The sequence below is a fragment of the Scyliorhinus canicula genome, chromosome 11 (genome assembly GCF_902713615.1).
Source record: "Scyliorhinus canicula chromosome 11, sScyCan1.1, whole genome shotgun sequence".
Classification (NCBI taxonomy): Eukaryota; Metazoa; Chordata; class Chondrichthyes; order Carcharhiniformes; family Scyliorhinidae; genus Scyliorhinus; species Scyliorhinus canicula.
Window position 1 is genome coordinate 23,419,000 of NC_052156.1, and position 16,252 is coordinate 23,435,251.

Sequence of the window (16,252 nt, forward strand, 5' to 3'; positions counted from 1 at the left end):
GACTTGGGGGGGGCTCTCTGACTGGCGGGGGGGGGCTCTCTGACTGGCGGGGGGGGCTCTCTGACTGGCGGGGGGGGGGCTCTCTGACTGGCGGGGGGGGGGGCTCTCTGACTGGCGGGGGGGGGGCTCTCTGACTGGCGGGGGGGGGGGGCTCTCTGACTGGCGGGGGGGGGGCTCTCTGACTGGCGGGGGGGGGGGCTCTCTGACTGGCGGGGGGGGGGGGCTCTCTGACTGGCGGGGGGGGGGGGTCTCTGACTGGCGGGGGGGGGGGGGCTCTCTGACTGGCGGGGGGGGGGGGGGCTCTCTGACTGGCGGGGGGGGTGAGCTGCCTCCCTTTACCCCGCCTGCTTGCCGGCCCAGTGCAGTGGTTACCGGCCCGCTGACAGGAGGGCTGCTCCTTTCCCGGTGCTGTGGTCACCGGCCCGCTGACAGGAGGGCTGCTCCTTTCCCGGTGCTGTCGGGCCGCTGAAAGGTCAACGTTGCAAAGGGTGAAACGCGCTGGGGGTAGAGGGAGGACATGGGCTGAGGAGCTTTGCTTTTTGGTGCATTAAAGCTGCGGCTTCATCCATCTCCCTTCCGCCATTGCTCATCGGCTTTGCTTGAGAAATTTACCCCGCGTCTCCTTCGGCCGGCTGCAGAGCTGAAAGCCAGGCCAACAATGCTGCACAGCCCGCGGGTAAAACGCTTGATGAAGTTAGTTCCCGGGAAGGGACGGTTCGGGGTTTATCGCTTCTTGCCCTGTTTCTTCGTCCTTGGCGGTGTGCTGGAGTGGATCATGATAAACGTCCGCATTGGGCACGAAACCTTTTGTAAGTAAGACTCGAATAACTTCCGCGTTTTGCACTGACTGCGAGTTAAACCCTCAATCGGTAAGGTGCTCATTCCTCCCCAGCGATACTGAATGTCTGAAATTATCCAAATGAAGAGATCTTGGGAATCTGTCTGTGTGATTCTTACTCTTCGCTGCTGTTTCCAAGGTTTCTGGCTATTGGCATCACCAAATCAACTGATTTTGACCTGACCAAGAAAAATATTAAAATATTGGAGTAGGCCATTCAGCCTCAGGAACCTGGGGTTCCATTCAATAAGATCATGGCTGGTTTCATCTTGGCCTCACTTGGATATATTCAATGATAGTTCTCCCAAATGCAATATTCCAAAGATTCGTGATCCGCTAAGAGAAGAAATTCCTCTTCATGCTGTCTTAAATGGGTAAATTCTTATTCTGAAGATATACCATGCCGCTTATCCACAGAATCTCTACAGCGCAGAAGGAGGCCATTTGGCCCATTATGCCTGGACTGTCCCTCTGAAAAAGTAAGAAGTCTTACAACACCAGGTTAAAGTCCAACATGTTTGTTTCAAACACTAGCTTTCAGAGCACTGCTCCTTCCTCAGTAGTGCTCCGAAAGCTAATGTTTGAAACAAACATGTTGGACTTTAACCTGGTGTTGTAAGACTTCTTACTGTGCTCACCCCAGTCCAACGCCGGCATCACCACACCTCTGAAAAAGCACCACCCTACTTAGGCTCACTCCCCTCACCTTACCCCCGTAACCCCCACCTAACCCCCGTAACCCCTACCTAACCCGAACACAAAGAGGCAATTTAGCATAGCCAACCCACCCACCCTGCACGTCTTTGGACTGTGGGAGCAAGCCAAAGGGCACAGACACAGGGAGAAAATGCAAACTCCACACAGTCACCCAAGGCTGGAATCAAATCTGGGTCTCTCTGGCACTGTGAGGCAGCACTGTGACACCATGGTAGTTCTAGATTCCCCATGAGAGGAAACATGCTAAAACTTTGAATATATTCAAGAGGCGGCTGGATATAGCACTTGAGGAGAATGGGAACTAAGGCTATGGGGATAAAGCAGGATTAGGCTATTGAGTTGGATGATCACCCATGATCGTGATGAATGGCGGAGCCGACTTGAAGGTCCAAAAGGCCTCCTCCTGCTCCTATCTTCTATGTATCTATGTAACATCAACCCTCTCAGGCCCCTCAGTATGTTATATATTTCAATAAGATCACTTCTCATTTTTTCACATCTTAAAGGAGTACAGGCCGAACCTGTATTCTAGTTGATGTCTCACTAATACCTTGTAAAGTTTGGCACTTTCCGGAGACCAACAAAAGTTGTGCCATAGCTCTTAGGAATTCACAGATTTCCATCAGTGCGTTATACTTCTATACTCTATTTCTCTTGCAATAAACTCCAACATTCAATTTTCTTCCTAATTACTCGCTGTTCCAGCATGCTAACTTTTGTTTCCCAGTTTTTCAACCTTTCCTTGATCTGGGAAATTACATGAATGATTTACATATCTAATGAAGATACAGCAATTTTCCTCAAATATACTGCTGTAAGTTCCTCAGCTAAATGGCCCACAGCTATTTTAAGGCTCTCAACCTTCAAACAGAACCATGTAGTTACACATGGAAGGTCCTTTTATCCGTAAATACCTTGGATCACCTGGCAACTTCTGAATTCCAGAGTCTCAATTACCTTGCATTTACAAATATAATTTTCCAAAAATTATAGGTTATATTCCTGCAACATCTAAACCATGAAATCACATTTTTTCACAAGAATATCTTACTGCCAGTTCCTTGATAATGGATTCCACCATTTTCCCAATTACAGATATTTGGCTAACTGGCCTAGAGTCTCCTGCTTTCTGTCTCCCTCCCTTGTTTGAAGAGGGATGTAACATCTCATAGAATCTTTCCAGGCGGAATATATCTTTGTTGAAAAATATGAAATGTCTACCTAAAATGTCTGCCACGGCTTATTTTGCCTTTTAATCTGTTTTCCAGTCCAGTTTAGCCAACTGTGTCTTCATGGGGCTGTTTAGCACACTGGGCTAAATCGCTGGCTTTGAAAGCAGACCAAGGCAGGCCAGCAGCACGGTTCGATTCCTGTATCAGCCTCCCCGAACAGGCGCTGGAATGTGGCGACTAGGGGCTTTTCACAGTAACTTCATTTGAAGCCTACTTGTGACAATAAGCGATTTTCATTTCATTCATGTTAATGCAGTTATCTTTTATTTAAGACACTGGCTTCAGACCCAAATTTTTCACCCTCAAACGTAACGGGAATTTCTATCATAGTATATTCACTCCCTAAAGAATCCATCATTAGGCCAGTGAATCTAACATCAGTGGTAGGGAAATTATTCTAAAAAAACGTTTGAGATTGATTTTGAGCGACAAAATCAATCTCCACGTGGAGAGACAATAATTAATCAAGGATAGTCAGCATGGCTTTGTCAAGGAGTGATCATGTCTAACAAATTTGATTGAACTTTTCGAGAAGGTGACTAGATGTGTAGATGAGGGATGTGCAGTTGCTGTAGTTGACATCGACTTCAGTAAGGCTTTTGACAAGATCCCACATGGGAGACAGATCAAGATGGTAAGAGCCCATGGAATCCAGGGTAATTTGGCAAATTGAATCCAAAATTGGCTTGGTGACAGGAGGAAGAGGGTGACAATGCATACACATTTAGTCTTGAGAGTTACTGGTATGTCTTGTCTTTCCAGTTAAATCTCATCTTTTATCATTATTAACTTGTGGCCAGTGAAAGATGCCACAAGTAATGAGTCAAGCCTCCATGGAAAACATGTTAAACCAGTACCATAGCCAGGTATATCTGCAATAGTTCAGTCTTGAAAACAAATTTTGACCTTATATCCATTAACTTTGGAATTGCCACTCACACCAAAATAGGGACATGGGAATAGGAGCCCCTCATTTAGCACTCAAGCCTGTTCCACAATTCAATGAGATCCTGTCCGGTGATTCTGTCTAATCTGCAACCTATCTCAAAAAACGCACCCTTTCCCCATAATTCCTGAATACAAAATCTCTTGTTAAAAATCTATTAATTTCAGATTTAAATTTTGATTGCTCGAGTTAATTTGGCATTTGTGAAGAGTTCCAAACTGCTCCCACTATTTGCATGTAGAGGTGTTTTCTAATTTCACTCCTGAAAAGTGTAGCTTTAACTTTTAGTTTATACCTCAGTCCTAGACTCCCCAATTTGTGGACATAGTTCCCTATCCTACCCACTATCTTGAAAACTCCAATTAAATCCTTCTAACCTTCTAAATATAAGACAACCGTAATTTGTGTAACCTCTCCTCAGAATTTAATCTTTGGATCTCAGGTAGAATTCTTGTAATAAGAGGCAGCACAGTGGCCTCACGGCACCGAGGTCCCAGGTTCGATCCCAGCTCTGGGTCACTGTCCATGTGGAATTTTTACATTCTCCCCGTGTTTACCAAAGATTGTACAGGGTAGGTCAATTGGCCATGCTAAATTGCCCCTTAATTGGAAAAAATTTATTGGGTACTCTAAAATTAAAAAAAAAAGAATTCTTGCAATACTCTGCTCCAAGGCCAGTATTTGTTTTTGCTAATGTGGTTGTCCAAAATTGCTTTCAGTATTCCAAATCAGGGTTTTTTTATATAGCTGAAGCCCAACTTCTGCGGCTTTGTATTTGTCCTCTGGATATATTAAACAGCATTCCATTAGTCTCTTGATTGATTTCTGTACTTGTTCATGTTGTTTTAATATCTGTGTATTTGTGTCTTTTTGGGCCTCCACTGCTCCTAGCTTTTCACCATTTAGAAAATGTTCTAACCTTTATAGGTCCGAAGTGGATAACCTCACATTTGCTGTTGAAATCTATTTGCCACAGTTTTACCCATTCATTTAATCACTCAGTTTATATTTATGAACTTTTATGCTTCCATCTACACTACTTACAATGCCCGCTATACTTGTGCCATCACCAAATTGTGATATCTCTTATCCCATCATCTAGGTTGTTAATAATTATGATGAATACTTGAGGCCCAAATGGATTCTTGCAGGGCAGACCTCGTCATATCCTGCCAATTATTCCGACTGTCACTCTCTTGCCACTCAGGCAATTTCCTAACCAGGTCAATAATTTGCCTTCAATTCCAGAAACTTCAACTTTATTGAGCTATTATTAAAGTGTCTAGTCACACCAAACTTAATTATCGATTAGTGACAAAGCTATACTTGCTGGTTTCCCTTTGTCACCTTATTAAATAGCAGAGTGACATGCAGTTTTCTCATTTTTATTTATTCTTTCACAGTATGTGAGCATTACTGGCTAGGCCAGCTTTGATTGCCCATCCCTCATTGCCCTTGAGAAGGTTGATGATGAGCTGCCTTCTGGAACTGCTGCAGTCCAGGGTGCAGGTAACCCACAGTGCTGTTAGGATGGGGGTTCCAGGATTTTGACCCAGCGATAGCGAAGAAACAGTGATATATTTCCAAGTCAAGAAGGTGTGTGGCTTGGAGGGACATTTCCAGGTGGTGATGCTGCCATGCATCTGCTGCCCTTGTCTTTCTAGGTGGTAGAAGTCATGGGTTTGGAAGGTGCTGTTGAAGGAACCTTTATGAGTTGGTGCAGTGCATCTTATAGATGTTACACACCGCTGCCTCTGTGCATTAGTGGTGGAGGAAGCAGATGTTGAAGGTGGTGGGTGGGTTACCAATCAAACAGGCTGCTTTGTCCTGGATGATGTTCAGCTTCTTGTGTGTTGTTGGAATGCAACTGGAGAGTATTCCATCACAATCCTGACTTGTGCCTTGTAGCTGATGGACTTTGAAAAGTCAGGAGGTGAGTTACACTCTACAATATTCCCAGCCTCTGACCTGCTCATGTAGCCACAGTATTTATATGGCTGGTCCAGTTCAATTTCTGGTCAATGGAAACACCCAAGATGTTGCTAGTGGGGCATTACCATCACCATCCTAGCACCCTGGCAGTGCCACCTGGTGGGCTGGCCAGCAGGAAGTGACTCTTAACTGCGGCCTTGGCAGAGAAAAACTTCCCAAGGCAAAAGAAAATGGCAAAATATCATTGAATAGTGAGGTGTTTCTCGGTGTTGCAGCCACCAATAAATACCCTGCTAAACATGCCCAAAACCGGACATAGATTTTTTTTCCCAGTTAAATCGCGCCCTATGTCTCTATTTATAAAACCCTGGATCCTGTATGCCCTTTAACTATTTTCTCAACCTGTCCCGCCACCATCAATCTGTGCACATATACCCCCATGTTTCTCTGTTTCTGCACCCCTTTTAGAATTGTACCTCTTATTTTATGTTGTATTTCCTTAATCTACCAAGCAAAATTTATAATTTCAGATTTATTTACATTAAATTCCATCTGCTACATGTCCGCCCATTCTACTTCCTGTCTGCGTCCTCTTGAAGCCCATCATTAACCTCCTCAAACTCACAATACTTCCAAATTTTATGCCATAGAACATAGAATTTAAAGTGCAGAAGGAGGTCATTTGGCCCATCAAGTCTGCACCGACACTTGGAATGACTACCCCACTTAAGCCCACACTTCCACCCTATCCCAGTAACTCCTAGCCTTTCTGGACATTTAAGGGCAATTTATCATGGCCAATCCACCTAACCTGCACATCTTTGAACTGTGAGGAAACCGGAGCACCCGGAGGAAACCCACGCAGACACGGATTTGAATGACTCCTGTCTGGCTGAAATCGTACTATATGAAATAAGTTTATTTGTGGTGGGTATTAATTTTTTAATTCCTCAAGCTTACTTCCTTCTCTGAACTCATTGATTTTGTTGTCTTTCTAGATGATGTGTACCGAAGAAAACGTTCTGAACGACAGTACCAGCAGACATTGGAAGAACAGCCAACATCTGGAAATCAGTTGCCTTCCAAATAAGTCATTTATACATAATTGGCTAATTCACTACTGAATAATGAGTATTTTCTATTCAAAGTCAATGTCTTCCTGAGATTTATATTTTATTACATCATAATGAATACATAGCGTGTTTTAAAAGAAATGTAGCATTTCATTTTCTTTTGTTTGAAATGTATTAAATTGACTCAATTAAAATAAAGAACTTTTGTTCTATAATATTCTATAATAATTCTATAATAATAGTATTCTTCGATACATCCTCAGGATATTCCTAAGCACTTCTCAACTTGTTGATCTATAGTCGCCCACAATGTTACATAGCATTATGCAGATAGCAAGACCTTATACTCAACAATCAAGTAAGCAACAAATTAATTTGTATTTGGCGGTGTTGGTCAGGATACTAGGAGTGCTCCTTGCTCGTTGTGAAATTTCATGGTCCCTTTTTGTTCCACCAGTAGAGGAGTTAAGTTGAATATCTTGTCCAAAAGGTGCCACCTTCAGCATCACATTCTCCCAGTGCTTCATCACACTATCAGGTTAGAAAATGCATTCATTTCCTGGAATGAGACTTGAATCCCAAATTTCTGATTCAGAGGTGCACTACTGACTGAACAGAACCAAACAGTGCAGAACAAAGGAACATAAATATAAGATGGCCACTAACAAATTAAATAAATATTTTATGAGGAACTTCTTTACACGGAGTGGTGAGAATGTGGAACATGTTCCACATGGAAGGGTTAAAGCAGATAGCATGAATACATTTTTAAAATTCATTTTAAGGGAGGTGGATGTCACTGGCTAGGCCATCCCTCACTGCCCTTCAGAAAGTGATGGGGTACTGCCTTCTGGAACCAGGCATTTATTTTCACAGAATTTGGTATATAATAATCCTTCAGAGGTTTTGGATCTCATGAAAGCTGAAGTCAGATGGACTACTGCGAGTGTTGCCCAGTATAGTGGAAGCATGCCAAGAAAAATAAATGATGTGGAGATGCCGGCGTTGGACTGGGGTGAGCACAGTAAGAAGTCTTACAACACCAGGTTAAAGTCCAACAGGTTTGTTTCAAACACGAGCTTTCGGAGCACGGCTCCTTCTTCAGGTGAATGGAAAGGCTTGTTCCAGAAATGTTTATATAGACACAGTCAGAGATGCCCCGGAATGCGAGCACCTGCAGGCAATCAAATCATCAAAGATGCAGAGAGAGAGGTAACTCCAGGTTAAAGAGGTGTGAATTGTCCCAAGCCAGTTCAGTCGGTAGGCCTCTGCAAGTCCAGGCTTGTTGGTGGGGGCCGAATGTAATGCGACATGAATCCCAGATCCCGGTTGAGTCCGCATTCATGCGTGCGGAACTTAGCTATAAGTTTTTGCTCAGCAATTTTGCGTTGTCGCGTCTCCTGAAGGCCTCCTTGTAGAATGCTGACCCGGAGATCAGAGGCTGAATGTCCTTGACTGCTGAAGTGTTCCCCAACTGGAAGGGAACAGTCCTGCCTGTTGATAGTCGCACGATGCCCGTTTATTCGTTGTCGCAGTGTCTGCATGGTCTCGCCAATGTACCACGCTTCGGGACATCCTTTCCTGCAGCGTATGAGGTAGACTACATTGGTCGAGTCGCACGAGTATGCGCCGCGTACCTGGTGGGTGGTGTTTCCACGTGTAATGGTGGTGTCCATGTCGATGATCTGGCATGTCTTGCAGAGATTACCCTGCCAGGGTAATCTCTGCAAGACATGCCAGATCATCGACATGGACACCACCATTACACGTGGAAACACCACCCACCAGGTACGCGGCGCATACTCGTGCGACTCGACCAATGTAGTCTACCTCATACGCTGCAGGAAAGGATGTCCCGAAGCGTGGTACATTGGCGAGACCATGCAGACACTGCGACAACGAATAAACGGGCATCGTGCGACTATCAACAGGCAGGACTGTTCCCTTCCAGTTGGGGAACACTTCAGCAGTCAAGGACATTCAGCCTCTGATCTCCGGGTCAGCATTCTACAAGGAGGCCTTCAGGAGACGCGACAACGCAAAATTGCTGAGCAAAAACTTATAGCTAAGTTCCGCACGCATGAATGCGGACTCAACCGGGATCTGGGATTCATGTCGCATTACATTCGGCCCCCACCAACAAGCCTGGACTTGCAGAGGCCTACCGACTGAACTGGCTTGGGACAATTCACACCTCTTTAACCTGGAGTTACCTCTCTCTCTGCATCTTTGATGATTTGATTGCCTGCAGGTGCTCGCATTCCGGGGCATCTCTGACTGTGTCTATATAAACATTTCTGGAACAAGCCTTTCCATTCACCTGAAGAAGGAGCCGTGCTCCGAAAGCTCGTGTTTGAAACAAACCTGTTGGACTTTAACCTGGTGTTGTAAGACTTCTTACCAAGAAAAATAAAGACATAATACAATATGTTTCACAAACTAATGTATGGTATTTACACCTGGTTGAGTTTAATCCTTGGGTAGCACAGTAGCACAAGTGGATAGCACTGTGGCTTCACAGCGCCAAGGTCCCAGGTTCGATTTCCCCGCTGGGTCACTGTGCATTTTCCTCGTGTCTGCTTGGGTTTCCTCCGGGTGCTCCAGTTTCCTCCCACAGTACAAAGATGTGGAGGTTAGGTGGATTGGCCATGATAAATTACCCTTAGTGACCAAAAAGGTTAGGACGGGTTATTGGGTTACAGGGATAGGGTGGAAGTGAGGGCTTAAGTGGGTCGGTACAGACTCGGTGGGCTGAATGGCCTCCTTCTGCACTGTATGTTCTATGTTCTAACCCGCCTTAATAATCTACAATGGCTCATATGTTGGGAATTGCTCATTGGTATTGTTTATCTATAACACTTTGGAGAATATCCATGTCCTACCTTTTCCGTTTCACACTTCAACATCCCAGCTTTGAAACTGCTACAATTGGACTCAAGGCTATCTCATTTCTCTCCACTGCAATCAACAAGATATGAATTCCCACTGCTGAATCCTTTGCGAATGCAGAAATGCTGTGACCAAGCAACAGTTAGCTGTTCTTCAATCTCTTTTTTTTAAATTTAGACCACTCCACTCACTTTTTTTCCAATTAAGGAGCAATTTAGCATAGCCATATCAGATGGCCATTGTAGATTATTAAGGCGTTAACCTCAACCAGGTGATAATAGCATATATTAGTTTGTGAAACATTTTATTATTTCTTTATTTTTCTTGGCGTGCTTCCACTATACTGGGCAACACTAGCAATAGTCCATCTGATGCCCTGCACATCTTTTTGGGTTGTGGGGGTGAGACCCACGCAGACACGGGGCATCTGTGCATATTGCACACGGACAGCGACCCTGAGCCGGGATCAAACCCGGGTCCTTGGCGCTGTGAGGCAGCAGTGCTAACCACTGCACCATTGTGCCACCCTCATTCTTGAATCTCCTCACATTGCAATTAATTAAAACATAATAGGAATTAACGGGCAGTTCCAAATATAATGAATGGAAACTCTATGTACAGGCAAATGAAGAATGAATGTCGACAGTTTTCCTATAGCGTGGTTAGGGAATTAAAGCAGACTATTTCATAAAGATTGGAGTATTACACTATGTAACATACAAGTACCATGCTGCCACTAAAGTAGTAATATGTAACCAGTTTATCCTTTTTAGACTGTTGGATCTAATTCTGTAGAACATGTAAATCCAGAGTTCAACTGACCTGCTTAGGTCAGTTAAAGGGTAAATGTATATATGTTGCAGCTTTTGAAGTTCACAGCTTCATCTCAAGGCCACAAAGAAAGAACCATCTTTTTCTGGGTCATACTCAAGCTTTTATTATCTAACTCGCTCATCTAAAAATACATATACGAGAGAGATGTATCATGTTCCAGTGCGAGGCATTAAAATGCTGTCAGAATCCTTTAACAAATGAAGAGACACGTGGAAGGTTCAATTTAGTTGATGCATTTTGGTATGAAGAAAGACCATGGACCTGAACTACCATGGAGTGGCGATCAAAGTCTGATTACCACTCTACTCCTATTTTCTTACCTTGAAATCCAGCCATTCTTCCTCACCCAACAAGCTGGCCGAAAACTGTAGAGACCTTCAGTCAAGAGCTGCAGAATGGAGGTAAAAAAGCCAAGCTACCTCTTTATAGCACTAGCTGCCTTAAAGCAAATAAGTGTTTGATGAGACCATCAAGTCACGCAACACGTGGTTAGAAGCGAACAGTGGTTTTAATCGTCTTACAACAGATCCTGCCTGTGACGAGATGAACTCTAGATGAACTGGCAGGCAGGTTCACAACAGCAACCTTTATACTTGCGGTTAGGGGGAGGAGCCATGGGCAGAGCCAAGGGTGGAGCCCAGTACAAACTCCTCATCTCCCCCTATGGGTAGAGCCGCGCAACTACACATGATCTAGTACAAGGTACAGGCTCAACACATGTTGTGCAATACAGTGTGGATTATTAGTGTTTATAATTCACCACAGTGTTAAGGTTGTATAGGCCCTACATGTTAACTCCCTTATTTCCTATTTCCTTTACATTATCGTTATCATTTTTGGTCCATGGATCTTGAACGGAGACATGTCAAGTCGAGCAGGGTAAGTGAGGAACGCAAAAGTTGCCAAATAGTACACTGTGCCATGAAGATTTAGATTTTGAACAGAAGAATTCAGGACTTTATGACACCCAAGAGTTTGGAGATTTGGTTCAATTGGTTGGCTGGTGGCCAATGCATTGGCCAGGGACCATATTCTGCCCGGCAACAGACTGCGATTGGGTCCTGCCAAATGGGACTTTTTCAGAAGACTCAGCAGAATGCTGAACACTGAGAGGAGAGGATGTGCTTTACTCTCTCTCTCCCAAAAGTTTCCTGCCTGCTGTTTCTGAGTCTGCAAAGACATCTGGAGACCCTGATGAGTCCACAGTGAAAACCATTACAGACTGAAAGCAGACTCCCAACTGGAGGCCAAGACTGAAATAATCTAGCTGGAAGACATCCATCTGAAACATAGACTTTTATCCTTTTATCTTTAGTATTATTGTTACACCCCTCTTTCTTCTCTGTGTTTGTCTGTTTTGTGTGGATGTGTGTGTGCAGAGAGTGGGGCAAGTTAAAGAGGGGGGATTAGAAATTAGATAATAGTTAACCAGTTGCATTTGTTGCCTATTTAATTATAGTTATTGCTATTAATAAAAGTTAATAGTGTTAAATTTACAAACCAGGTGACTGCAGTTATTGGGCAGCCGAAGACCAAAGACTTTGAGTATTTTTAAAATTAAGAGTAAATTTCAACTGTGATGCAACTCCGGGTCAAATGGGGCTGGAATCGACCGTGCACTAGCCCAGGGTGTCATAACGTAATTTGGGGGTTCGTTTCCGTGATCTTTAGAATGGGAAATAGCAACGTTTGGGGTACAGTATATATTAAAGAGGCACTTGATTGTAATAGTATAACAGGAAGCTACTACAGCTTTTCATAATGTGGTGAACCTGCCTTTGATTTATTTACAAGGACTTCGAAAAGAAATAGAGGTGCCAGCAAAAGCTAGGAAGGTAGAGATAATTGAAGTGATCGCTCAATATTTAAATTTGAACGAGGTGCCAGAACCACAACCTGGGTTATGGCAAAAATCAGTAGAATTAGTTAATGTCCAGTGACAAATGAAACAATTAGAAATACAGTGTTGCTCGTTCTGGGTGAGTGTGCTTAACACTCAATTTGGCTCTGTTTCGTTACTTAGCTCTGGAGTCGCCAGGTATCGTTAAGATACAGCCACAAGCTTCAAGGTCAAGTTCAAAGCAATAAAACCATACACCAATTAGTAAGTTCAAACAACTGAGTTTATTATAATACAATTATAATACTACCCATGCACACGCTAAGAGGATTAAACTATTCCTACCGCTAAATAAACCAATACTTATCTCAAGGGAACTGCCGGATCAGGGGACAAGGCCTCTTGCTCTGCTCTGGTCTGCAGACTTCAGGTTGGTACGGGTTAAAAAGGGGTCAGGAGTGTCTATCTCTGGTAGCGATCGTTGTGAAACACTTACTTGCTAGCGGCTGCTGTCCCAAACCTCTCCTCTCTCTCGTTCAAGGTCTTCTTTTTTGGGGCAGCACGGTAGCATGGTGGTTAGCATAAATGCTTCACAGCTCCAGGGTCCCAGGTTCGATTCCCGGCTGGGTCACTGTCTGTGCGGAGTCTGCACGTCCTCCCCGTGTGTGCGTGGGTTTCCTCCGGGTGCTCCAGTTTCCTCCCACAGTCCAAAGATGTGCGGGTTAGGTGGATTGGCCATGCTAAATTGCCCGTAGTGTCCTAAAAAAAAAGTAAGGTTAAGGGGGAGGTTGTTGGGTTATGGGTATAGGGTGGATACGGGGGTTTGAGTAGGGTGATCATGGCTCAGCACAACATCGAGGGCAGAAGGGCCTGTTCTGTGCTGTACTGTTCTATGTTCTATGTTCTTTGGCAAAAGCGGGTCGAGATGCTGGTCCAGAGAGGAGGGCTGGTTAAGAAGAATGAACTAAGTGTGGGACCTGTCTTTTATAGGTCCTAGTGCTTCGCTCCCTTTTGGGCGGACCCTTTACCTGTTCGGAATCGATTGGGTCTCTTCCCAATAAATTTGTTTGAATCCCCCCAATACTGAGGCTATCTCTCGGCTACTGGGCGGGCCTTCAGGTGCTTTGCTTTCGAATCCCGCTGGTGCCGGGGTGTCTAGTTTCCCATACACTGTTGCAATCACTTCTCTATTTGTGTCCATTGTCCCTGGGACCGTTCCATTGCTATGTTAACTATCCCGGAGATTGCCTCATTAGTATGCAGAATGTTCGTTTCGGTGCTGTCTGCTCTCTTAGCAGACAGAATACAAATTGGCTTGGTGCAGCCTGCTTGTTTAGCTGGTTTAGCACACTGGGCTAAATCGCTGGCTTTTAAAGCAGACCAAGGCAGGCCAGCAGCACGGTTCAATTTCCGTACCAGCCTCCCCGAGGCCATATGAATGTGGCGACTAGGGGCTTTTCACAGTAACTTCATTGAAGCCTACTCGTGACAAGCGATTTTCATTTTTCATTTCATTGTGCTGCAAGCATTGTCCATTTTAACCTGCAAGCTTTGCATTCCTCCATTTTGTATTGAGGGAATGGCCAACTTTGGTGGCTACACTCCCTCCTTGTGATCCTCATGAGAAATCATGAAGGATCACCGAAGTACGGTGTCTTTGGGTCCCCTGACCTCAGCGAGTTCCATGGCTTCTATCCTTTCCTCAACTATGGCAAAAAAATTTTAACTAACAATTTCTGATTGGCGCTATGTCAAAGGGGACATGCATTACCAATTGGAATCGGGAACCCCTAACTATCCTCAATAAACTACTCTCACCTCATATTTAAACATTCTACAACATTCTAAACCATTAATCATTCACACAACAGTATCATCACATTTCATTTTCTGACTTGGCAGTCGAGCTCAGAACATTATAATACATCCGCAAAAGTCTTTATTTACAGATCATATCAAAATTAAATCCTTTATTACACATCAAGGGGTTGGGGGGATTGGTAGAATCCGAAAATGGGGGATTGTACTCTGTACACTGTTGAGGTACGAGAGCGGTGGGCTCTCCTTCTCCATTTCCTCATCCTGAGGGTCTGGACTATAATACATAGAACTGCAATCACCAAAAGTGATTCAATGACGTATGACAAGGAGTACCATGTCAGAAATCTGGTACACCAGGTCGGGGTACTGTTACCATTGACTGGGCTGGGGGTGGTCTGGGTTTGGGAGAAGTTAGCAAACGTTGTACTGTGGGAAAGGGGGTCCACGTCCACGCGCAACCACACAGATGCCACAATAGCTAAAAACATAGCAATCGGAGTGCTCTTCATCTTCTCTGTCTCTTCTCTTTGCTTCTCTTCTTGGGATCTTGCTGTGCTGTTGCTTCGGTTCCTCTCTTGAACGTCCGAAAGCTAAGGGATCAAGCATATTATCTGTTAGTGTTCAGCTTAATATCTTGACTTTAAGTATATCTGTCCTCTTTTTCCAATTTCCCTTTATGATGGTCACCTCCCTGTGACTCCCTCATTTTTTTTTCAAAACGGATTTAGGACCAGACATATACTTATTTTAAACCAGTGTGAGCCGTCTCGCAGAGTGTTGCAATTTACCATCCCAAAATGTTCCTGGATGTAAATAGCATATGGAGTGGCGGCCGAAGGGCTACCTAAAACAAAATGAAACCAAGCTTTAGAAATAAAAAGTCGAATGAGTTGCGTATGGGCCGCAACGGGTAAGAGTTGAATGGGATCCCCGGGTAGGGCGTGCTGTGCTGTACCCGAGCTTAGCTGACCAGAGGGGTGGTCCTCAGACAGGGCGGGTCCTCAGTGCCGTTTCTCCACTGCCTGAGCAACCTGAAACGAACGGGCAAGAATATAGTCATTGTGGAATTGCAGCCTCTATTCCTGGAATAGAGGAGCACCTAAAAAAAAGGGGAGGCAAGATGCTCCTGGTGAAACGTTGAGCTGGGCTCCAGCCATTTCAGCTGAGTCAGGTTCTCAGAAATATTGGCGGACAAACTAACGTGCATGTGAGGTGGTCACAAGCTTTTCGGCTGCAAAGCGAGTGACCAATCTCCAAATCAAACATTTAACATACAAACATAACCAACATGCGTGCAGGTTCCATCAGAAAGGACAGCGCTTCTCTCAAGCGGTTCCTCTTTTTACATCATCTGGACACCTCACTTCTCTTCATACTCTGCGAACAGGGTCGCAAAGGGGTTGCCGTGTCGGGAGTCAGACATCAAGTCATCCTCTTCTCCCGAATCCCATACCCTTGTATGGATCAGGCATGCAATTTTTGCATTGTGTGACCGGGGGTCACTCTCATCATTTCAGACAAGTCTCCAAGAATTGGCCCTGTGCCAAATCGTGGGGTCTAGAATTGAAAGAGCGTTGTCGGGGTCGTCAGTGTTGGGTGGTGGGTTTGGGTGTGGGTCTGGATTTTTAATGTAAGTGATCTCCATGGGGTCACTGGAGTCGGGTCGAAGTCGCTGAAGTGGGGGCTGTAGGGTGGAGTGCTCTGGCTGTCCTCAGTCTCACAGTCACTGTCTCTGCTGTGGCAGCTTGTGGGCGTTCCGGGGCATGTCCTAAAGTCAGTGGGCGGAGTCGAGGTCGAGTCCGATGAGGAACTGGTCTGTGAGGGGGAGGGTGGAAATGTGTCTCTTGTGGGCGGGGTGAGGTGTTCTGCTGCGTCTAGCAGGACATGGTGCGAGTGGTTTGACTGTGTTCCATCAGCCTTTAGCTGGATAATGTGGAACCATGCAGTCTTACCGTTTGGGTACTTTATCCTATATACCGAGGGGCTGATTTTGTCCGAAATTGAGTACGGGCCGGAAAAGTTTGGAGCCAAAAACGTGCTGGGGTTATATACAGATAACATGACTTGTTGCCCAACCTGAAATTCTGTGGGGTGGACATTTTTGTTGAAACAGGCCTTGCTCTGTTACCT

At 44.8% G+C, this 16,252-nt stretch overlaps 2 protein-coding genes across 2 annotated transcripts in view; both read left to right on the plus strand.

The window, feature by feature from the left end:
- Positions 1-343: 343 nt before the first annotated feature.
- LOC119973925 (small integral membrane protein 4) lies at positions 344-6,960 on the plus strand. The gene is made up of 2 exons (XM_038812578.1): positions 344-809; positions 6,664-6,960. The coding sequence occupies exons 1-2, from the start codon at positions 659-661 to the stop codon at positions 6,753-6,755; spliced, it is 243 nt and encodes an 80-aa protein (XP_038668506.1). The 5' UTR covers positions 344-658; the 3' UTR covers positions 6,756-6,960.
- A 3,887-nt stretch (positions 6,961-10,847) lies between these two features.
- LOC119973926 (5'-nucleotidase domain-containing protein 2-like) overlaps positions 10,848-16,252 on the plus strand; it is a 142,251-nt gene continuing 136,846 nt past the window's right edge. The window contains exon 1 of the mRNA XM_038812580.1: positions 10,848-10,862. Coding sequence (XP_038668508.1) covers positions 10,857-10,862 — 6 coding nt within the window. The 5' untranslated portion in view covers positions 10,848-10,856. The remainder of the gene's footprint in view (positions 10,863-16,252) is intronic.

Coding starts and splice junctions, on each gene's coding strand:
- LOC119973925 (XM_038812578.1), top strand. CDS start 659: ATGCTGCACAGCCCGCGGGTAAAACGCTTGATGAAGTTAGTTCCCGGG. Junction 810..6,663: donor CATTGGGCACGAAACCTTTT/GTAAGTAAGACT, acceptor TTGTCTTTCTAG/ATGATGTGTACCGAAGAAAA.